Source organism: Molothrus ater, chromosome 1 (assembly GCF_012460135.2).
Source record: "Molothrus ater isolate BHLD 08-10-18 breed brown headed cowbird chromosome 1, BPBGC_Mater_1.1, whole genome shotgun sequence".
In the NCBI taxonomy this organism is placed as follows: domain Eukaryota; kingdom Metazoa; phylum Chordata; class Aves; order Passeriformes; family Icteridae; genus Molothrus; species Molothrus ater.
The window spans coordinates 129,791,852-129,816,585 of record NC_050478.2 but is presented as its reverse complement, the minus strand read 5'-3'; the positions used below and the strand labels follow the sequence as shown (position 1 = coordinate 129,816,585).

Sequence of the window (24,734 nt, the reverse complement as noted above, 5' to 3'; positions counted from 1 at the left end):
CTTCATTATAATATTTTGGAAGTAACTTCTATTCTGAATGACTTAGCTTGTCATACTACTGGAGTATCCAGGCTGGGATTTCTGAAATACAGGTTTTTTTGAGACCATGCAAACCAGCTTGATGCCTGCTTGTTTGCCTTCCCTTCTCAAGCTAGTCATAGCCATCCTCAGCTTCTTCAAAAACAAGGGCACAGCAGATTGATCTTCCAAAGCCAGGTTTGCCCATGGCTTTTCTGGATAATAGTTTATCTGGTTGCAACCATATGACAGATTACACTACTTGCTTTACTGTATTTTTTCCTGCTAGGGTAGGTCACTTGCATTCCTCTTGCTAGGATCTTAAATAACCTCTACCTATTTCAGCCCGCAAAACACAGATCCCTTAATATTTTCTCCAGAAACAAAATGCCCAAATCATCTTCAGTAAAACCCTTTTGTTTAGAAAAATGTCCTTCTGTGGATGGGGTTTGTTGCCAGAAGCAGATGGATATATCCTGCCATAGAACATTCACCTGGAAAGTAGCTTCTAGTCTTGATTTTAAATTAAGCAAGTTAAAGACTAAAATATTTTAGCTAAATAGAATTTCTGTATGATAAACCTTGCCAAGAGCTACTGACATTTTTCTAAAAGGGACTTCAATGCCTTTGCTGTAAACAAGGAGTTGATCTGTTGTAAAGTTCTACTCTTGACCAGTTCTCAAAAGATACTCCTTAAATTTTCTGTGTCAGAGTTAGAGCTTCTCAGAAGTCCAAAACAGGAGAGGAGAGGACTAATTCACCAAGGACTCAACTATGGGAGAGCATTCATGATTTAAAAAATCCTTTAAACTATTTAAGATTTCAGGCAGGAAGATTTTTATCAGCGAAATGTGGACGTCATTGTCCTTGCTGCTCAGCTCGGTTACTGTCAAACACTCAGTGACCATTGTCTCTTATCTGCTTGCAGGCCGAGGGCGCCCGAGAGAGGCTGTCGGAGCAGCAGTACAGCCGCCTGGTGGAGTACATCACAAAGGCCTCTTGCCACCTCGCCCCCAGCACCGCCGCAGCGCCGGCCCCGCAAACCCTGGCTGCTGAGCAGCCCCTGACTATAACAAAAACCTATCAGTATGTAGTTGATCCCAATTTTGCCCAGGTATTCATTAGCAAATTCACCATGGTGAAAAATAAAGCCTTGAGGAAAGGATTTAATTAATAGTTATTTCTGGTGTGTGTAGGAATGCCGTACCAGTTTGAAAGCAGTGCTTTCTTTGCAGTAACCTACATCAAGTAAAGATGCATGTAATTTCTGAGGAGGTAGAAATTGATAACAAAGCCCAATAGCTTCTCTAATCTTGACAACATTCCTGCTTCCTAGCCAAAATACTAGTGCTGGAAGGAAAGTGTTCTGGCAAACGAATAAAGTGAGAAGGAACAGCCTTGGACTTCAGCTTAATCAAAATCCTTTTTCTTTTCAATAACCAAAAATTAGAGAATGAGGAAAAATTACGTGCATACGGACGTTTTTACCACACACAGAAATGTGTATCAATACCTCTATATCTTATTTTAGGGTCTGCCAGTTTCTGTTATAAACCAGGTTTATAACTCAGCTGTAAAAACTTGCTCAAGGCTGAGCCTTTCCCCCCACACCCACACTCCCCCAACATGTGCGTCCTGAGGCAAAACATTTTCCCCCACTAAATCTGAAAAACCCAGTGTGGCTGTTTTAAGTTACTAGTGACAGCTGGGTTTTAGCACCACTTTAACCTTAAAATAGCTTCCTTTATTTGACTGAAGTTCTGCAGGACATTAGTCCATAATGTAAACTAGTGCCTTTGTGTGGTTTGGAGAACAAAACATGAACTACAACATGACTTTATTTTTAAAACTGTCTGTATACAGAAACTTTATTTTATCCACCATCAAATTTTCAGAAGTACTTTCAATGTATGTATGACCGTGCGTTGTCTGCTCATTAACTGGAAGCCAGTAACATGCAGTTCAAAAATTGAAGAAACAGAGCTGTCTCCTTAAAATCTCCAAGCTCAGCGTAACCCAGATGTGCAGGTGCCAAGTACACCTTGTGGGGTCTTGCTCATTTCTGATCTGCCACCACTACATTGTATGTGCTCCCTTCAGCCCTAATTCATTTTATGCTTATCATCTTCAAACTGATAAAAGAAATGTGGCCTTTCAAATATGTACTAAGCCAAGTGAGATTTTTTTAAAGTTGATTGAAAACTATAGACCCACAGGCACCAATTACATTAACAGTTAATGATGTCATCACAATACACTTACAAATATATGTTAAATACCTGCATTTCTGGTAGTAGACAAGAAATCAGTCCTCTGGGCACAGTTAGATGACTTTATACACCAAATCTGGCTCTGGCCATTTCATTTTAAAACCAAAAGCTTACTTGGTTTCCAACTATGCTTGTTAACTTTTCTCTCCTTTTCTATATGTTTACCAAAATGAATTCTGTCTGGAGATTCCTGAACATGGCTGGAATTGGAGTCAAAAACTGGAATAAAATGTGATCCCCATTTGGAGCATATGCTTTATAGCTAATAACTTCTATGCATACTTGATATGACCAAATGCACACTAAATAAGAATGTAGTAACTGCAATGTTTTTCTCTTGAGTTCTGTTTTGTTAAAAAGTATTCCTAAAAGCTGTGTCTCATCTACTGAGAATAAAGGAGGCTGGGGTCTGCATTGTCCTTTTCTGACTGTGAAATAAACCCATCCATTATCAACATTTCATCCAATGATTTAGTAACTTAGTCACTGTTTAAATAACACTGTTTAAAAATGTATATGTATATATACACATGTGCTTCATTCCTGAGTATTTTATGGAAGTTGTTTAATACTTCTAATTTTGCATATTGATGGATAAATTGTAATATAATAAAATTGTTTAAAGATAATAAAGCTATTCCTGTAATACTTGTCCTTGTGAGCTGTTTATTCATTTGGTTACAAGGTGTAGGACAATGACAAGACTGATGTACAAGCCTCATGAGGGCCCCATTAGATCCAGTTGGTCACTGGACCTTTGTAGTGTACCAGAAAATGCAATAGATCGTGACAATACTTTGGAAGTAAAAACTGGTGACTAGCTTGCCAAAAACGTGTGCTGAAAAGTTTTATGCTTTTGTGACTAACTGAATCAAAATAGCACTGTACTCACCATTTCAATTAGACTAATCTGTTCCTTATTTATGGAGTACACAGACAAGCCAAGGGGATGCAAACACACCTGTATAAAATGAGGAACAGCAGTTTCATTTCTAAAAGTTTGTAGATTTCAGCCATTTTTTTTAAGATTCATTTGTGTTTTTCCTGAATTACATTCTCCTGGAATAAACACTTGCTTAAATTACACTTCAGTGAATAGAGCTGCATCTTTACTGCATTAGGCAGGTTCTTTCTCCCCCTTCTGACCACATGTATGGAAACGAGTGGGGATGGCACATAAATCAACTTCTCCTACATATGAGCTGTGTGAACTATGAAAACAAAGTTGTCCAAAGAGCAGCTGCCTGTACTTAGCTGCTAAAGCAGTGCAATGTGTACTCTTAAAACATGCCTACTCTCATAACGCTCTTTAGACCTGGAGAGCTCACAACTTCAAATCTATCTTTTTAGTTTGCTTCCAGAACAATCAATCACTCCTCAAACACTCCAGAATAAAGTAAGCTAGCCAAAAAATTTGAAGCCATAGTCAGGCAAGACCTTTCCCAAAGCAGTTCAGGTCAAATAATTCCTTTTTATATATCATTTAATACATAAATATAGCAAAAACCTTCAGACACTTGGGATAATCTCCAAGAGAGGCAAGCATGTTTTTCAGCTCTGCATCTCCTAGAAACAGAATGCCCTGTAACAAGCAACTGATTGGGGTCTAACTCACAGGTCTTGTACTATGCTATGTCCCACTCAAATTCTTTGTATGATAGAATTAGCTGAACTCTTGCTGGCAAAGGAAAAAAAAAATTTAAATTAAGGAAAAAAAAAAAAGGAACCTGGGGGGTTGGTGCTGATTTCAGAAAAGCAGGTGAGGTATCCAGCTTTGCACTCCCTTCCTACTCCAGAGGAAAGCAGGCTGTGGGATGGTTGGCATTGCCTGCTTAAGGGAAGTACATGCCTTGTATTCAGTGTGAAACCAGACTGCATCTGGAAAGCAACAACTGCAGCCTGCAGACTCTCAAAGCACAGCCACAGAAGTTAGAACTCAGCTTCCTTTGTTACATACATTTAGCCAGAGACATCCCTGGGCTCGCTGTATCTGTCAAAAATTGCCTTCAGTCACAAAACTCTCATTTCTTTAAATCACATGAGCTGGTAGCTGAAGGAACACAGACTGCAATAACTGCTGCTGGCTGCAACAGTTTAAAAGAAACTAAGAATTTAACAGAAAATTAATTCATAGCAACTGTGAAGAATACAGGGCCTAGACTGACAAGGGAATTATGTCTATTAACCTGCACACCTGGCAGTAGCAAGTTTCTTTGCCTCTGAAGCCGTCAGTAAGACTGAAGACCCGTGGCTATTTAAACCTGCAGACAGGCCTGAGAAAATGTTAGTCAGTACTTAATGGCATACACTGTTTATACTACACATTGGGAAGATAAATGGGTATCATTTGCTATTGTTAAGCTCTGGTTTACATTTATAGGAGCTGGGGTATTTTGATTACTAGATGGTTTCCCCAGCATCACTAATGTCAAATTCTTTCTTTGCTTAAAGGAAGCACTGTCTGCATGGGAAGTTTAAAGAAAATCCCATGTTGCTCTATAAAATGTTTTGGATTACTTATGTGCTTTCATTAGTCCAAATGTTGTTCAAGGATACCTATTAAGTGTTAAGTAGTTAATGATCCATGTAAAATAATAAGAGTTATTCCAAACAGGATTTGAACTGAAGACCTTCAAATACAACACAGATGGCCTAATTTGTCATGCTGCATCATACAAAGACTTCCTTCCTTTCAAGCAGTCAGCTTTTGTCTGCTCTCTTTAAGTATCCACATTTAGCAAACAAAAGCTGCAGTCCTAGTACCTTCTTCATCCTGAGCAAGAGGCAATGACAAAGCCTGTTCTCATTGACAGGTTATCATGGACCAAGACAGAGCATCGTGCCTCAGACTGCACAGAATGTAGCAGGGATCCAAACTATGCTTAGCTGACTACTTCCAGATATTAGAAAGATGATGCATGTCTAAAAGCAGCACGCCAAGATTTTTATTACCATAATACAATATTTACTTTGTCTGCCTGTACCCCCTTCCCTCTTGTACATCAATTAGATGGGAACATGCCTGCAGTTTGGAGTAATTTTCCAATTAGAGTAACTAATATACCATGTGTAAGAATGGGCATTTGCAGAGTCTGTAAGTCTTGCTGTAACAGTCTGCTGATGTAAAGAAGACAATAGTGATGACAGCAGAAAAAGACAAAAAGGTTGGCTGGTGTATTTCCAGAATTTCTAGCCAAATTCTTTCGTCTCAAGGTCACCTCACCTTGTGAAGCCAGAGGTAACACAGACCCCTCCAGAAATCCATCCTCTCCCTTCCTGCAACATCTGTCCTCTCACACATTCCCATAAACAGCTGGGACAAACTAGTTGTCACTGCTTAGGCATATACTGTGCTATCAAATGTGGAATTTGGCCAAAAGAGAGATGCAAATAATTCCTGAAAGAAAAATATACTTCGTCATCTTGGGCAAGTTCTGAAGACTTTCCACCCCTCCTTCCACCCACCCAGTACCTGAGCCTTTAAGTATTTCTACATTAATGAAGAGAACTAAATGTCACTGACATGTATTTTATTTATTGAGCTGCATTAGAGTGTGCCATGCACTGTGGCACATTGCACTTTACACTTCAGTGAACAAGTAAGGTTCAGTCATCAAGTCTTCTTGAAATGTAGGGAATCTGCAAGATAAAAAAAAAGTCCATTAAGTTATGATGGACAAACCTTATGCTCTAAGTGAACATATTAGTATGTACGAATGCAAAGCAGCAGAGAAATGTTTATGCAGTAGTTTAGTCTAGAGGAATTCCCCGTTATTTCCTGAGCTTGAAGTTTCACACACCCTTCATGTGGCAAACAGAAGTGAAACATGGAACAAATCAAGAGCTGGAACAACACTGCACAGCACATCAGATTCACTATTTATGCTGCACTGGTAACTGAATCAGTCTTGCTGAGGGTCTGCAGGAGAAAGGAACGCAGCTTTCGGAGAGGAGCCAGAGAGGAAACAAGTGGTGCAGGCAGTCTACCAAGGAAGGAAGAAAACCAATTTCAAATTGCTTCTCCCCGTTATACTGAACACAATCCAAGACCAGCTGTGTTCCATGACAAGAGTCTTGAAAGTGGTTAGCACCAAACTCTGAGCTTCCCTGTTCATTCCATGGCTGAGCACACAGCAGATGCCAGATACTCCTCACACTTATACCTCAATTTCACTGTCAGTATCACCACCAGAGTCCACACCAAGCAGATGGAAAAGTGTGAATTCACAGGGGGTGCCAAGGTGCCTCCATGCCCAGCAGGAACAAACTTGGTGTAGAGTGCCATGCTCCCACCATAACTAATGAACTCCTTCCTGCCCACCCGACCCCCTCCTCAATTCTGGGGCTAAGGACTGGTTCCACAGAGAGGATTCTGTGAGGTTAAGCCCCTGTATTTACTGCGACATACAGGACATACTGCAGTAAAATTGGAGATGCAGACTGTGCATGATCACTGTATCCTTTAGGTAACTACACCAAAATATGGCTAAAAATTCAAAATAGCTACAATTTAAACTTCTGAGGCAAATGAAAATGTCTTCCATCTGTTCTGGGTACTTGTCCTTTTTTTACTGCCTTTACAGAATATTTGAAACACTGGCATTGTTTTCCCCTTCCTCTACTTTTGTATTTATGTGCAGGCACAAAAAAACCCAACCTCTTTCTACCATGAAAGAGTGAAAAAATATCTGTTCTTGTATAAACAGGCTAAGGAATAAGAAACATCATCAATTCAAACAAAATCACAAAAGACTATTTCTCTCCCATATTTTCTTTTGAGCCAGTACAATTAAGAAATGGAAAAATTGTTTAGGAAACATTTAATTTTAACAGGTGCACACAATGTGCAATTTTTTTTAAAGCTGCCAACGGGAACACAGGCTGAGAGTGGAGCTCTATTTGTACAGCAATAAATCCTGCTCATGATTTGAATTAAATATTTAACATGCATCCTTGCTGACAGTGTTTGTTTCAAATGACTTTACCACCAGATGGCCCTTCAGAATACACTGATGAAGGCCACCTGACTAAAGGATGCAATTCCAGTATCTAAAGAAGTTTAAAAGTGACTGTAAGACAGCCAGAGGACTGAATCAGAGGCAGAATTACCAACATTTAAACCAGGTAAATTTATAATTTCATTATTTATATTTGTTGCAGTCATGGCTAAAGAACAGCAGTGTCCCACTCTCACAAAACAAAAAAAAAAAAAACCCAAAACACTACCAAAAGCTGGGACTGACACCAGGACTTTTTACCTTTTTTTCTAATTTTTAGAAGACATGGAGCTCTGAGCTTTTTTACAAAATTGTGCTAAGCAAAAACCAGATAGTTCCAGATTGTCATAGAACAGAATTCAGTGTTCATAGTGTTAAGTACGAATCTTTTATTTAATCTTGATTGTTCATGCAAACAAGCTGAGAAAATCCAGCTGGCCAGGATAATTAAAGCCACAGATTATCACATAATGATCACAATATGAAAACATTCCAAAAGAATGAAAAACTATCATTCTAGATTAGTCTGAAGTCATTTTAGGAGAAGCAGAGAACTCAATGTAAAAAATTTGCACCAAGAAAGGGGGAGGAACTCTACTGAGTTGTCACATCAGCTTGTGCAGCTTACTAAGTGCAGTTATTAATAACGACAGCACAGCTGAAATCAAGACTTTTTTCCTGGTGTTACTAGCAAGGGAGAACAAAGCTGGGTAGTTTTCCTAGAAAAGGCAGTGCCAAGTGCTTAAAAAAAAGAGTATTGTGAAAAAAGTTCTATTCAAGCTTCATACAATATGGCAAAAATGTGATTATTAGAACACAGAGCTGTATGCCATTTTGATTTTTAATATATGTATATATATAGGTGTGTATAGATGTATTTCCCCCTCACCAACCTCAAAATACAAAGTGATATGCAGAAGCTGTCTCTGTTTCTTACATTAAGATGTATGCTACGAGAGAGAATCAGCCTCTCCATTTTCTCACTCACTGCACCACCACAAGTATGCAAGCAGAAGATACAGACGGGCCCAAGTTAAGCAGTTCAAGATGTGACAGCATGAACATAACTGTGGAACCAGGCAAGTCTTGGAGTTTAACATTAGAGCTTTGTCTCCTCTCCTGTGGTTATGTGGGGAGGGCAAAGGCCTGGCATCATCACTGTCTCCTGTAACCACAACTTAAACAAATTACACAGAAGGTACTCAGGAGCTTCTATCCTGCCTTTATTCCCCAGAGCCCAGTTCTTCTGTTTCTTCACATTTTTATTACCCAGGTCTCTTTAAGTGCAATTTGTATCCTTTTTCTTTTCAATTTGAAAAAAAAAAGGAAGATCCCTCCAAGCAGAAGCACACCATGTCCCTGGAATCATCTTACTCCTGTTGTAATGCAGTGCAGCTCATTACCTGCAGATGCAGCTTACTAACACTTGGCTGGTGCACTCTCAAGCACACCAGCTGCCTTCATGGCTTCAAAGTCCTTCATGGGATCATAGTTTCTATAGAAGTCTGCATAAGCTTGTTTCCTGGGTTCAGCAACTCCAAACTGGAAAGTAACACACAGAAAATTAAAGTTTGCAAGGCTTTATGAACAGATTTTTTTTCTGTTGGTTCCATAATGTCTATCAGTAGATATTAATATAAAAGGCCTTTAGCTCAAATTATTAAACATTCCTTTGTTCCTGTTAAAACCCACAGGTCAGGCTACCTGTTCATTGGTCAGGAGAACAAATGTCTGAATGAAAACCTTAAAAAAGGTAGCACATCATACTTTCAAGATCCAAAACCACTCCATCTGTATTGATGCCAGTGTCCAACACCCTCCCTGCTAATGGATTTATACACAAAACATATCATTATGGCAAGTTTTGTGCCTCTGGGCAGCTGCAAAACGCAAACTCCAGATAAAATGGCATCCTACACTGAAGGGCTACATTTGAGCTACACTGTAAGTCAACTACATCTGGTAAAATTTTACTAGACTGCCAAGCCACTCTTACAGGTCACCAATATAAAGAGCCACAATTCCATTTCTTGGACACCCATTCACCTGAAGGACAGGGATAAACTCAAAAAGCTCCCAAATCCTTGAAAAAAATTCCGAAGTGGGTTTGTACAACAGCATCTGACATGGAACAAAGTAAATGGCTGCTGAGATCCATGTTACCTGTTCTAAATCTGGTCTGCCACCTTACCAGTGTGTTAACATGGGGGTGCCAAAAAAGGTACTGACACAGAGACTGCTAAAAAATTATTTTCTAAGTCTGACCACAAACAAGCTTGTCTACCTCTCAACAGATGTGTTAAGTACATGCTCATTGTTTCTGATAGGCATTTGTGGCTCCGAGAAGTTGTGAGAAACCCTGAAATTAACTTCATCTCTTGTGACTTTTGTCAACAACTTCCTGAGCACTCAAATGCTGCCAATATATATGCATGAGTTAAAGGGGAAAATCAAGATCCAGCTCTTCCACAAGAATTCACACTGTGTTTGCTTTGTGTATGAGATCCAAGAATTATTTAATAAAGTACTGCTCTTATCTTTATCAGAAATCAAACCTGTAAGTGTGTTTTTCTGGAAACATAATGCTCCATTTCCACACAACACCTCAAGAGCAAGCACAGAAAGACCACATTAGGTTTCCCCACACTGCTATCTTCAGTGTGAAGGATGAGTTCTCCAAATTGCTTTAGAGCAAGTTTCCGGAAGTCAATCAAGAAATAAAGGAAGACTTGGACAACTCTCCAAGTCTCAGAAACTGTGGCAGACCAAAGCACAAAGGATCTTGGGTTAACGTGCATCAGCTGTGAATGGTCAAGAGCATTTTGGGAGACTCAAGGTCCAGTTGTCAGGAATTGCGTGACCTTGAACACACAGCATGGAAACATCAGCTTATTCACATCATTTCTTCAAATGAAGATTAGGAAGATTTATTTGTGCTTTGGAAAGATGCTTACAAAAATACATTACTAAACCTTTCTGATGAACAGCTCAACCCAATCTCAACAGAAAAATATTATGAATTCTTTAAATATTCCAATGAGCCCAGTTTATAACCAAACGACCACAGAGCCTACCTTGTACAAAGCTGCAGATCCCACAGACACCACAAATGCCCCAAGGAGGTGAAACTTCATCCTCCTGGCCAAAAGGCCCCGCATTTGGGGCTTTGGCAACAGTGCAGCCGACATGGTGACTGGATTTCCTGAAAGAAAAAAGACATAAGAGAACTGTGGGAGAAGCTCTGCTTAAAACAATTTTCGGTACAACAGAAAGGTCATTAATTTTGTATTGTGCAAGAATCGTCTTCACGATATAAGCAAAGATAGTCCTGTGCGTTTGACCTTCCAATGAAAATATTTAAGGGACAAAATTCAAGGACAACCTATTTATGACACGATTCTAGTTTAAGTTCTTACACTCCTTACACCCAGTATTCGTGGAATCAAGGCTGGCCCTCGTTGTTCACACTAACGCTGCGCTCCCCGCAGGCTCTTCCCTCCCAGGCCTGCTGTCCTGCTGTTCATGTCAGAAGACATTCTAAGCAGTACCGGGGACAGGCTGGGACCAGCCCCGCACCGTGTCCCGCACCCAGGGCGCCCCAGCGCTGCAGCCGCCACAGCTGGGCCCGGCTCCGCCACCCTCAGGGACGCGCAGAGGTCACGGGGCTGTCGCAGGGCCACGGCCGAGCGGGGAGCGGCGGCTGGCGGCCCTGGGGATGGGGATGAGAAGGGAAGTGAGAGGGATGAGGGGAGGGAGAGGGAGGAGAGAGACCGACGGGAGCCGCGGCGGGAGCGGGGGGCGGCCTCACCTCACTCCGCACCAAGGTCCTTCCGCGCCGCCGGCCTCGCTCCCGCTGCGGCACCGCTACTCCGCATGCGCGAGGGCAGCGGCGTACGGCGGGCGGCGCGGGTCAAACGCGGCCGGGCGCAGTGCGCGGTGCGTGTGGGAGCAACCCCCTGGATCGATTGCATTGGAAAAGGCCTCCTGGGAGCGAACAGCCGCGCCAACCAGACCTGGCACTGAGTGCCAAGTGCAGTCTTTCCTTAAACAGCCCCAGGGACGACAACACCACCTCCCTAGGGAGCACATTCCAGTGTTTGTTCAATCATCTTTGCTGTGAAGAAATTCCTCCTAATGTCCAACCCCAACCACCCCTGGCACAGCCTGGTGCGATGTCTTCTTGTGCTGTCACTTGTTACCTGTGAGAAGAGCCCGACCCTCCCCTGGCCTCAGGCTCCTCTCAGGGCTCTGCAGAGAGCGCTCAGGTCACAGCCGAGCCTCCTTTGCTCCAGGCCGAGCACCCCCAGCCCCATCAGCTGCTCCGCTCAGGGCTTGGGCTCCAGAGCCTTCCCCAGCTCCATTGCCCTTCTCTGGACTCACTCCAGCTCCTGAATACCCTTCCTGAATTGAGGGGCCCAGAACTGTTCACAGTTGTGGCCTCACCAGGGTGAGTACAGTGCCCTGCCCTGGTCCTGCTGGCCACACAGTTTCTGATGCAGGCCAGGATGCCACTTGTCTTCTTGGCCACCTGGGAACACACTGCCTCATGTTCAGGTCCCTTTTCCTGTCTTGGAGGTTCCTTCCAGCCCAAACCATTTTGTGATTCTATTGAGAGCCATGGGAAAAACCAAGTCACCCACTTGAAGGGTGACATTGCTAGGCTGAGGGACTCAGACCTTTATACAGAGTTTGCCAGGAATTATTGGCCAAGCCTAGAAAGAAATGAAGCCATTTGTAATCCTTTCTAGATGTCCCTTAGACAGCTTTTGTTCTTTGCTTGAAAATGAGGAACATGTGCTTTGCCCGTGACTCCCACTTAATCACCACCTGCACGTGGAATTGTCATTTGTATTCCTGGGGAGTCTCTGTGGGATTTTCACCAAATGCTATAAATTCTTGGCTTGAAAAAACAAGTCCCTCCTGTGCAGTGAGGCATTCATTCATGCCTTTTTCTCCCTTGCCAAAGCCATCAGATCCTGACATCAAATGAGAGAGATGGACCCTTAAAACTGAAGAGGAGTTGCTTTTTCTATTATGGAATTAAGAAGAAATAAGTGTCAGTAGAAAATTTCAGAGGGAAATCATACAGCTGTGGCTACAAGCTGGAAGAATGTTCTTTGCAATAGCAGTTTGAATAGATGCAATTTGGACAACATTCTCTCAAACTGAAGTTTGTTACAATAGTTGAGACTAAAATGAAGAATGTCTGTCTAAGAGTTTTTCCCATGTGGATTAACACAAAAACCCCAAATGTTAATGATGTCATGCAGAAAGAATGTCAAGATGTATCACGAAGGGCAAATTGTGCAAATTTGATGGCCTCCTATAACAGAGTCACAGCAGTGGTGGGTGAGGGATGAGTGACTGATGTCACCTACTTGGTCTTGTGTGAAGCATTTGACACGGTCCTGCATGACATCCATGTCTCTAAACTAGAGAGGTGTGGATTTGGTGGATGAACCACTTGGTGAATGAGGAACAAAGGAATTGGCTGGATGATTGCACTCAAAGAGTAGTGGTCAAGAGCTCAATGTTCCAGTGTAGAGCAGTGACAAGTGGTGCTCCTCAGGGGTCAGTCTTGGGACCAGCATTGTTTAGTGTCTTTGTTGGTGGCATGGGCAGTGGGATCAAGAGCACCCTAAGCACTGTCCACTCCAAGCTGTGTGGGGTCAGCAAGCTGGATGGGAAGGGATGCCATCCAGAAGGATCTGGACAGGCTTGAGAGGTGAGGCTGCGCAAACCCTCATGAAGTTCAGCAAGGCCAAGTGCCAGATCCTGCACTTGGGCTGGGGTAAACCCAAACATGAATACAGAGAATAAGAAGGGAGACTTGCAGGTGTTGATGGATAAGAAGCTCCCCATGAGGCAGCAATGTGTGCTCACAGCCCAGAAAACAAACCACATCCTGGGCTGCATCAAAAGCAGAATGGCCAGCAGGTTGAGGGAGATGATTTTGCCCTCCTACTCTGCTCTGGTGAGACCCCACCTGGAGTGCTGTGCCCAGCTCTGGAGCACTGCATCCAGCTCTGGAGCCCCAGCACAAGAAAGACATGGACCTGTTGGAGTGAGCCCAGAGGAGGCCCACAAAGATGATTAGAGGCTGGAACACCTCCTTGTCTTTGGAGAGAAGTTAGGGTTGTTCAGCCTAGAGAACAGAAGAATCTGAAAAGATCTTACAGTGCCTAAAGGGAGCTTACAGGAAATCTGGAGAGGGACTTTTACATTGGACATATAGTGACAGGATAGGGTAATGGCTTTAAACTGAAAGATGGCAGGTTGACATTAGATATAAGAAAGAAATTCCTTACTGAACTTGCCCTCATGAAAAAGACAATACAAAAGTAATTGGAGTAAAAGCATGGCAGGTTTCAGGGCTACTGTCATCACAGATAAGATACGAGTAATTTTCCTGTAAACATCAGTCTTGTGGAGACAGAATATTTTGGTGGATGGAACTAGGTCTGTAAATAAAAAAATCTTGATTGCTGTTTTCAATAGCTTCCTTCATGGCTGGCCACGTCATTAAATTCTTTTCTGTGTGGCCAGTTTCTCCATGTGCCTGAGATACTGCTGGCTAGGCATCTTTGTGTTATAGTTAAGTTGCTAAATGAAGTGCTAATTGTTATCATCCTTTGATGTCATTACTGTGGAATATACAGCCAACTCCTTATTGTTCTGTGTAAAGGGCAGTTCAGGACTGTGCAAATAAGAGATAAAAAAGGATGGAGAATGCATTAGAGCAAGAGCTGTGGAGAGCAGAGACAAACAGCTCCATTAGGTCAATGCATAGAGTGGCTTCCTGTCACAACAGTTTCTGAATGGATTACAGGGCTAAGTGTGGTTTGGACCTGAGTAGACCCCATGCATCCAAATGCAGGAAAGTAAATAAACCTTCTGAAAACAGGAAGGCATATACAGAGATACAGAGACAAGAGCAGTTGTTTCCTTCCCAGTCCACGCCCTCCCTGGGGGTCCTGACACCTGCTCCAGTGTCTTTGGGACACAAATATTAGGATTGTTCACTCAAAAGGTGTCACAGCTATTGAAGTAGAATCTCCAGTCCTTTTTTTTTTCCTCTCCAAAATACTGTAGAGCCAGCAGCAGTTCACACTTCTCCACTGCGTTCTTGAAAGGAATCACTCCCTTCACTCTTCACTTCCTTCACTCTTTTGAAGAGTTAAGGAAGGCATTAATGCTAAATCATTTCTTGCTTGTTCTCTACTGGAATTGAAAGTAAAATTTACTTCTGAGTAGTCAGTGAATCCTTGTCTTTTCCACAAAGAGTACCAGCTGTGATACTCAGGACTGTACTTTCTGTGGTCGGGACTGACGCCAGCTAGGAACAGGACTGTGACAATCAAGTGATTTTGCATATACTATGAAAAGTCTTTAGATAATCATAATTTGGATCAAATTAGAACCAAAAATCTACTGGAAAAAGATCACATGGGACATCAGCAATCCCCTGAGGAGCCAGATGCAGCCCAAATAGTTTAACATAAAAATCTACCCATCACAAAAGAAACAGAAGGTAAACAATGCAATGTGCCACATATGAAAATTAATACATTTGGGCTCATCCTCCCCTTTCTGTGCCAGAAATTAACTGACCAAATACTCTCTTACCACAGCTGTGTCTACATGAACCAATGGTGCTGTGGAACAAAGATACAGTGTCACAAGTTTTTTAAACAGAATTAGAATGGCAGCTGTATGAAAAAATGAGGGTGAATCAATGATTCCTAAATGGAAAAAGTCAAAATTAGTAGGGGGAAGAAAAATATCTTTGTATTTCCAAAAGAGCAGTATAAACAAAGCAGAAAATTTCAAATCACAATAAATGGAGCAGACAGGGATTTCACAAGCCTTTGTTGATTTTATGCAAGTTTCTGAAATAGAAGAATCTCAAAAAAAGTGATTTCTTAAGTTTTATTCCATTTGTAAAGAGACAGATTTTGGTACATTGAATGCACATGAAATAGTGAAATAATTATGCAAATGATCCTGTGTTTGGTACCATTATGAGTTATCCTCTTAAAAAAAGAGCTATTTCCCAAGTTCCCAACTTGCAGTCAAGACATGGCTAATGTGTCTATTCAGGCCCAGAAGCAGAAAACACACCAGGTTTCAGAGCTGTGACATTAATATTCATGTGACACTTTGTTTTCTGGATTTTGGTTCTGCATTAATTGTTCCCCCTCTGAAGTCCTCCAGGTTTGGGGGGGTCTATCTAAACAAATACACTGTTTCAGCAACAGGAGACCCTTGGTTAGATAAATTGGGCTTTTTAACAAATAGAATTCTATATGTGTCATTCTTACCTAAAAGTTTAACTTAGGCAAGTGTAACTTCATTATTCATTGCCATTATGTTCTACATTATCATCTGATTTCTTAGAAAAAACAAAACCACACCCACAAGAAACACCTCCTTCCAGTCCCTGTTCCTTGCTCAAAGCCCTTTAAACGATGCCAAGATTCTTTTGTCTTTTGTGGTTTTAAATGTTATGTAGCTTGTCTGCAATGGAAATAAAGTCATCAAAGAAACATTTTTATACTGTTCCTTAACTCCTCTGTATTTGAGTAGAGGTGCCTTACTCTGAGAAAGTTTTCTCATTCCTCATCCTTATTTTTCCAGGTAAATGTTGAACCACCTTTACAGGCAAGTACTCCAATCTAAAATTTACCAGTCAGCACAGAAAATTGTTACATGTAACTCAGTCTCTGCAGGCCCATCTCAGTGACAGCCCACCCAACATGGGCCACAAGCCTTCCTAGTCTGCATCCAGCTCCAAAAAGTGTCCATGGTAAGAACAGCACAGGAGCAGTTACCACCTTAAAAAACGAAAGCAGGAACCACAACATGAGGACAAAAGGCCAAGTTTTCAAACTCCTGTTCAAAGCACCCTTTGGTTCATGTGGTGTGACATGGTTTAGTTTCACACAAGGCAAAATTTTCTAGCTGCAAACATCATCTACCATACAGAAACTGTTCCATGGTGGACAATGCTTGCATGACGTGCCCAGCAATCCTGGTGAGTCCCTACATGCACCTGGTACATTTGCCAGTGCTCCCCTCCTTGATTGTGGATGTGTTGCTCTAAGTCTGAGCAGAAGATTCACATGGCACCTACCCTTCAGTAATCCAAAGCCATTGAAATAAGGAGTGTTCTTCCTACATTAAGAGAGTTTAGGCCAGACCCTTTGCTAGCTTCTATTTTTCCCAGATGTGACCAGTGAACATCAGACCTCCAGGAGAGCAGGAGGTGGCCTGCTGTTTGTTGACACAGGTATAATTTTTCTCAAGGGACTAATTCTCACAGAAAATGACAGATCAACTTCCGTGTGGGTATAAAAGAGGGGCTGTGAAGTAGGAAAGCCTCCTTCAAAAGATCAGACTCACTTTCCATAACCCATTACATTTGCACCTTCCTTGATTAGGGTCAAAATACTTGCTTGGGCAGCTCTTGGCCCAGCCTGCTCCTCTTGGAGGAGTGAGCTGCACAGAGAAGAGAAGAGAAGAGAAGAGAAGAGAAGAGAAGAGAAGAGAAGAGAAGAGAAGAGAAGAGAAGAGAAGAGAAGAGAAGAGAAGAGAAGAGAAGAGAAGAGAAGAGAAGAGAAGAGAAGAGAAGAGAAGAGAAGAGAAGAGAAGAGAAGAGAAGAGAAGGGGCCTTGCTCAGGCTGGGGCCAGCACCCTGCAAGGGTGACATCTAAAAATTTGCAACAGTAGGATTTAGCCTAGGGATATCTTTGCTGTTTATTCAATTTACCTAGTACAATACAGAGCTCATTCTGACAGAAAAAGATTGACCCAGGTTATATATAAAGATCACTTTGCAATTGGTTCCTGTGGCAATTTTTAGACTTTTTACTCATAGATTTCTGAACATCTCATTTTAGTCTGTTTTAATTCACACTGAGGTGATGACATGGTAAGTGTTATGAGATGTTGGCAACTTTTCATTTCTGTGCCTGAAATTAGAGTCTAGAAGGAATGAAGGGTGTCTCAGATTTGTTGTGACTTATATCATCATCATGCAGTCGCATCAATCAAATCATGTCCATTTATGAAAAGAGAGTTCATGAACACAAAAAACAAAAGTAAAATAAAAAGTACCCCAGAGATTATGTGTTTCTTGACCTCTTTATGATCTGGTGAACTAATTGTGAGCCTGAAAATTTATTCATTGTTTCCAATTACATTACCTGGTCTAGTCAAATATTCTTCCCAAAGAAATGCCATTGCTTTCATTTATTTTGTTATTGGAAGAATCTACCAATTTAGGATTGCTATGTTTTGCAAATGCTTCATAATTTCTATTTGATATATGATGGTATTGCAAATATAGATTTTCTTTATAATCTTAACCCTGGAAATATTTTAAGTCCCCAGAGTCAGCGAGTTTCTGACTACAAAATCTGCAGACGAGCTAAAATCCATCTCATATTATGGTCCCAGGTTTGAAAGGTGAGGCATGGTCAGATATGTGAGGTTTCTAGAAAAAGCCAAATCATCTGTTCTTGTTTTTTTAACTTGTTATTGGCATAAACTTTAAAAAATATCTATACTTAAACCAGCCTGTTTTAACTTTATGTTTTGTTTGAAATAATCTAATTAGGAAATTATGGGTCTCAGTTTTCTACTGCATTAAAACTTTTGAGCTTCATGATTAACAAAACTGGCAATAGATAACAGTATAAGCAACCTTAAATATATTTTGGTTAAATGAGTTCAGGATACATTTTCCTGAAACAAATTTGGCCATGTTCAGTACGGCATTACATGTAAACGTCTGGAAAAATCGCCGTGTTTTTCCAAGCAGGAGGCATGAGATTTCTATAATCCATAGCCCCCACCACAGTATTAATTAGCATGGCTCACTAACCAGGGACATAATATTTGTAAATGAAACTCTAGAAGGGCATCAGTAAGGAACAGGATGTTGAAGCCAAATGGAAAACATGAACCAATAAAAAGGCTGAACGAGCTAGAAGTGCAAGCTCAGCCTTTGAAGTTAGTTCAAGTACTGCATGCTTTAATTTTGGTGTAATCTTATGATGGAGGTACAAACAAGAACTCAGAAACAGATTTTGTAACATTTGGCCCAATTGTAGATGAATCAGTTTGTTGATGGTTACCAACAATTGCACAGCCAGAGAAGCTGTGGTCTTTGTTAAACTAGATTGAATAATTGGCTTCAGTGGGAGTTTCGGGTGCAGAGCAAATGAAGTGTCACAGCCCTTGACTCTCGTAAGATTCCTTAGCAGAGGTTAAGCTTTTGCCTTCAGAACAACCTGAATATGGATTCAGAGAACATGAGTCCCTCAAGGGTTCACCTACTCACTCCCCTGCCCCAGTATAGGTCTGAACATATTTAGTCATTCCTGGCAGATGTGCATTCCTTATCTGTTTTAAGAGCCCCTCTGATGACAATAAGGATACCAAAAGCTCTCTGGGCAATGCTTAACTGTTGTCTCAGAACACAATCTTTGATTAGTACTACATTACCTTGGCAAGCCCAACTAAAGCTATGTATTTCTTTGTTTTGGTTTGTTATTTTTTTAATGCACTTTCATGTGGAACTCCAGTGACAAAGCTGTGCTTTTCTGGTGTTTCACTCAAAAAAAAAATTCACTGTTTTTTTCCTTTGGACAGCTTTCTGAAGGCCTACTATTGCCAGGTGCTGAGCATCTCTGGAGACATGAATTAAGAGAACGAGTTTCAATACATTCAGCAAATTACAGGATCAGGCAGCCAGGAGTTAAGATGATCTTTGAACTCGAAAGTCATAACTGGAAAATGAACATAATCATACAAACTTTCCTTTTTTAGATCAAGCACTCACTTCATTAGCTTGAAAATAGTAAATAATTTATTGTAGTCTTTAGTGAATAGCCCAACACATGCTGTTAATTACTTTCTCATTTGGGAGAAGAAACACAGCAAAAGTTAATTTTTTTCCTGCATATGCTTTCTAGAAGAACTCCCCAAAAATGCATTTATTTCTCTTTTCAGCAGCCATGCAGACCTCTGGAAGGAGCCATAATCCTCAACAAAGCAAGTGTAATGGCTCTATTTCTCAAATGCAATAGACATAAACATAGCATTGAAACAAAGACTTTAATTTCAAAAAAATAACACAGAGGAAAATGGTTGAAATATTGTATTAGGAAAAAATATATATATACACCAAACTTAAGCCCTATGCAATTATGATGGTTAAAGAGTTTACCAAAGAAGGTAATTTTATGCATTTGTTGGACTCTGTGTGTGTGTATATATATATATATATATAAAAATATATATACATATATGCACATATGCACGCATATGCACATACAAATCAGCAAGGGTGTAAATTATTCTAGAGATGTGATAGATTCAATTCCCAAAGTACCATTTTCAGGAATAAGTGGTATCCAAGCCAATCAGAGTCTGGGGTTTACAAACCCAGTGCTGGGTTGGGTCTTGCAGCTGGGATGAAATCCATTGAGTTGTCTATGGATGAAAACTACTAAGACTGCTATAAGCTTGTTGGTTGCATTTACTGAGCTATAGTCACCATGGCCTATTGTAGTGAATAATTCCAGGGAAATCTCTGTATTTACTCACTTAGTCAGATGGGGAATATTGCATAAGCCATTGTGTGCCTGTGCATTCCTTGAGTGTGATGCTGTGGTCTCTTTCTTGCTTGCCGTGTCATTTGTTTCATTTAACTGTCTCATTAATGGCAAAATTGCTTTGCTTTGTTCAGAAATCCTATTCTGAGAAGCAAGTATTACTTTCTTCTTTAACTTCCTGCCAACAAAATATTTTCAAATGCATGTGGTACAGAGGAATTGTACAAGATAGTTTGAGAGCAAAAAGAAGTATCTAAAATTAAAAGCACAAATCCACTTACTACATTCCCATTTTTCCTTTGACATGAAATGAAATCTTAACGTGAGAAGTGCACACAGTTCATCAGCATACTCTGAGCAAATACATAATTAACATGTGGATTGAGCAAAGCTGTTGTCAACACTTTCACATATGTTACCACGAAACTAAAATATTTTAATTAGTAGAGAAATAGAGGAAAATCCAAGTAAATACAGCCTGTGCTTGACATAAAAATTAGCTTGACTCTATGAGTATTAAAAATAAGAGATCTCATCTCTACCTTAAGTATCCTTACTATACTAGGACAGCTTAGTGAGTCCTGCATAATTCAAATCTGCTCCAGTGCTCTGATAAATAATTACTTGACAGAGGAGTGTCCACTGTGGTCATTGTACAAATGCGTTACTAAATCATTGGTAGTAATAAAAATGTGTGAGTTCTATGGCAGGTAGGTAGAAAGTGTAGACTTTGGTGTTTTGTAATAATCCCATTTGCTGGACTGACAGAACCTTTTTTTGAAGGCTACATTATAAGAGGAGAAAATAAAAGAAAACTATGTAGCAGTACCATGTGGCTTCTGATTTGGGAACTACAATTTAGCCTATTAGTCATGGACCTGTTCCAAAAGTGCACATTCAGACAATCATGCATGAAGGAGTTAGAAACACAGATGTGAATTATGACTCCCTGAAATCCTAGGAGTGCTCAAAATTAGGTGGGTGTGAACTGTAAGTACAGATCCAGAGCTAAAATTTTTGTTCAAACCTGTCTTTCCCTAACATTTTTACAGCAACTATTGAATGTATTAAAACCAACAATGTTACATAAGCTTAAAAAAAATACTAGTTAACCCCATCTTAGCTGTATTCAGACATGATTCACAATGGCTGGCTAAAAACATTTCTATAAAAAGGTAGTAACAAAAATCACCAGTTGAATGTAATGGGACAGTTTAAATAGGTCAAATTTAAGCCAAATTACTGCAGCTCAACTGGCCACATGCAGCTTCACAGTGATCACTTTGACCCAGAATTTAACATTAGAAACATAAATAATTTAAGGGTTTTCTTTTCCAAGTTTGGGACAGAACTTTGAAACGCCTGTTCTCTCTTCAGTCCTTTTTACACACACATGCTAAATCAACATCTTTGACTAGAGCAATGGTGTTGGTTGGGATTGTGGCTGGCCATTTCACAAGCATACAAGAAGTAGAGGATGGAAAATGTACCTGGAACACTGAATTGGGCTAAAGGCACAGAAGGAGCAATGAAGGAGCACTTGCCATTTTTCAGTGCTCTCAACAGCAGGAAACTGAGGGGCCCAAATAGATGCAAATATCCAGTTCATTGATACTTTTATCTGTAGATTTCATTGCTGCAGGTTTCCCTTAAACATATTTGCAAAGTGAATCACAATTATTTTTCTCATGTAAATGATGTAGAAGGTGTGGCACAAATCAGTCTGGCCTTGGCCACCCCATACTGTATAGTAAAAGAAACTGGGTCTGCTCCACCACTACTGTATCTGCAAAACACCTCTCCCACTGCTGATCTCAATATCTGATGACTAAAAACCAGATTTTCACACCTTGAAGGAGTCAAATGAACCCACAGTTAGTGGTCCAAGACAGTTCCCCATTAACAGGACTTTAAAAAATAGCCATTAAAAAGGGATCATGAGGAGTACAGAGGCAATGGCAGAGCAGCCTTGCACAGACTCAAAGGAAAAAGCATTCTGCCCCTTTTAAATGGTCTGGTCATGGCTACTACCACTCCTGTAACTGACAGAAGTGTGCACCTTAGTAACATAATGCAGCACTATGTAGTTTCAGGAATTCATCTCATGGTCTGATATTTTATGTCATGCAGCAGCAGAAGAGAAATCAAAGCAAAATGTTTAAAACCCCTTCTGAAGCACAAAATCACAGCTTGTGTTGATGGCAAAAGTATTTGAATGAGCAATTTTGGAACTGCACTCTCAAAAATTATAAATTGCTTTAATAAATATGTCAGGTCTCATAAGAAAAAGGTGTAATACACAGTAATAGCATCTTAATGTAAATATTTATGAATTTAGATTACATCTTTAAAAATCCAAATCAATCGTTCTACTATTATTGTCTACTAATTAGGAGTAAACATCAAAAGTAAGCCTGAAAGAGTATGATTGCATTGTGTATTTTAACACCACTAGAGCATACATCTATCCAGAAGTTTTCTAGGTTTGCAAGTTTCTGGAAAAGAGAATTGGTTTTATTGTCTGTAACAGTGAGCTTCCTAGAGAACTGTTGTTCTGCTGTAGAGACTTCTGAGTGTCACAAATTATAAGTACTCAAACAAGGAATAAATTTTAATTGTCTGAAGGGAGAGATGCTAGGGTTGTTGAGAAAAACTTTTCTAGCTCTTTAAAACAGCTGAGCTCACATAGGTGGTAAATCAGCAACCTGAGAGAACAGATCTCAAGAGCAAGACAAAAAGACAATACCAGTACAAGTGTTCTGAAGTTACATAGAATCACCATTCAGAGTAGTAATGCTTAGTCAGTACTCAGACTCCCTGCTGGAACTGGTCCCTTGGGATGAGACTTAAACCACTATTCCATTTCTGGTGCATCACCAAATAGCAATTCTAGGGTATCTGCCATTGCATTAGATTAGATCCAGTAACCCAGAAATTTAAGGGTCCCTGTCTCTTCATGTATTCTCTGTTCAATTGCCCAATATTTCTTTAAAATTGACACATAAAATGAAAATGATGATATGCCATGTAGTTCTAGCATTACTGATACATGTGATCCTTCTCGGTTGCGTCCTGAAGACATGGCCTTGGCACTAAAACAGCGCATGTGTGTCTACATACACCCAGATGTTTCAGCTGCCACAGAGAAAGAACAGCAAACTAGATTGAGAGTAAACTTCAGTTTGCAGCACTTGGTGTGAATAGGGCCAGTTTGAAAAAGTCTATTCACTAATTAAGTACTTCTGTTTAAGTTTCATTAACATGTATGGTGTTAATGAACACAACTGTCTGGGACAGTCATTTTTTGCATGAGGTAAATTTGCTGGTAAATTTTTGTTCACTAGTTGGCAAGGCTGGAACATTCACAAGGAGTTTTAGTATTTGTAACAAATACCTGGAAAATATTTTTAATTTTTTAAGTAATCCAAGTATCTGGATAATATTTTTAATTTTTTAAGTAATCCAAGTATTAATCATGTCAGAACTACAAGCATAAGATAATCAATGTCTACATGTTACTTAACTGCCTCAAAATTCCATGAAGGCAAGAATACAGCAACACAAACAGCCTGCCATGCTCCAGCATTTGGTTGCGTGCACTATACTGACCACAGCAGTAGAAAGTGGCCTTCCATGTGCTTTTTTAGGGTGACATACATCACTGCATTTATGGCACTTCATGATTCTTTGCCTTTCACATTAATGAGTGGTAGGCCACACAGTACCACATGTGCTTTGCTCACTACAAGATGCTGCATTCCAACCTCTTCAGCTGTATTGAACATTAAAGTTTACTGCATTTGTGAAATTTAGGAAAACATGAAAAGCAGGGAAAGAATTTTGTGTTTTATTCCCTTGTAGCTTCCACCAAAAACATATTTTTCAGGTAATTCAACACAGAACGAGTGCAGACAAGCATGAAGCAAACTCTGAACCATGGGCAAAGCAGGAACTGAACCAATGATCTCCCTTGCTCCTCCTGTAAGAATATATGATCAGGGCAACTACATCCATAAAAGAAAGTGTATTTATTCCCTGCCAGCCTGTCTCCAGCAGGAGACAGTCCCATCCCTAACTCAGGGCTAATCCTCAGGAACAGCTCACTGGAGCTTGATCAGCCTTTCTTTTACATGCGTTACACACATGTGGGGGAGAATGGAGCCAACAGCTTTGTGGCTGGGGACTGGTTTTTAAAGAGGTCTGAAGAATGTGGAGAGGTCTAGTATCATCCTGTCTCTTGCCTAGTAGTTATTTTTCCCCTGCCCCCTTTTAATTTCTCAATTAATCCTTGGTCCTTAGTCCCCACATCAACTGTGCCCCAAGTCTTTTTAAAACTTCTTAGAAGTAGGGAGAGCTACACAAGAGCAACCCTCTGTTGACTAATGCCTTGGGACTATCGATATTGTATAGAAGGTCCCAATCCCATCTGTGTCCTGATCAATTTTAAGCCTTTCTTGTGGATCAAAAGTCAGAAGTGAGACAGAAGGTGAACTTTGGAACAGGAATCAGACTGAGCTGGGAGGAAACAACAAGAGCATTTGCCTCTATAATAACTCAGAGACCTCATGAGTTATCCTTGATGAACAGAAGTTGTGTGAATTGTATAGTGATAGCACAGTGTCCCAAAACACTCTGCTTCAGGGCTGTCAGTTCAAGGCAGTGTTTTACTTATTCATTAGATCAGGCACTGAAGAACTGGGTTTGATTATAAGATGTTTAAGGTGGAGACTACCTAGTAGTTTGCACCATGCATACTTTGGTGTAATCCTACTGCAATTTGAGCCTCAAGGTGTATTATTAAATTATAAACACAAGAGCCAGTGTCACAA

The 24,734-nt window shown here is 40.5% G+C and overlaps 2 protein-coding genes across 2 annotated transcripts in view; one reads left to right on the top strand and one right to left on the bottom strand.

Moving 5' to 3' along the window:
* VPS13B (vacuolar protein sorting 13 homolog B) overlaps positions 1-2,936 on the top strand; it is a 433,772-nt gene extending 430,836 nt beyond the window's left edge. Inside the window, exon 62 of the mRNA XM_036379056.2 lies at positions 947-2,936. Coding sequence (XP_036234949.1) covers positions 947-1,192 — 246 coding nt within the window. The 3' untranslated portion in view covers positions 1,193-2,936. The remainder of the gene's footprint in view (positions 1-946) is intronic.
* A 2,867-nt stretch (positions 2,937-5,803) lies between these two features.
* On the bottom strand, positions 5,804-11,178 carry LOC118684268 (cytochrome c oxidase subunit 6C-2). The gene is made up of 4 exons (XM_036379057.2): positions 11,094-11,178; positions 10,360-10,487; positions 8,689-8,827; positions 5,804-5,927 (listed from the first exon to the last, which is right to left on the bottom strand). Exons 2-3 carry the CDS (start codon positions 10,471-10,473, stop codon positions 8,705-8,707), a joined length of 237 nt encoding a protein of 78 aa, XP_036234950.1. The 5' UTR covers positions 10,474-10,487; positions 11,094-11,178; the 3' UTR covers positions 5,804-5,927; positions 8,689-8,704.
* Between the last annotated feature and the right edge of the window lie 13,556 nt (positions 11,179-24,734).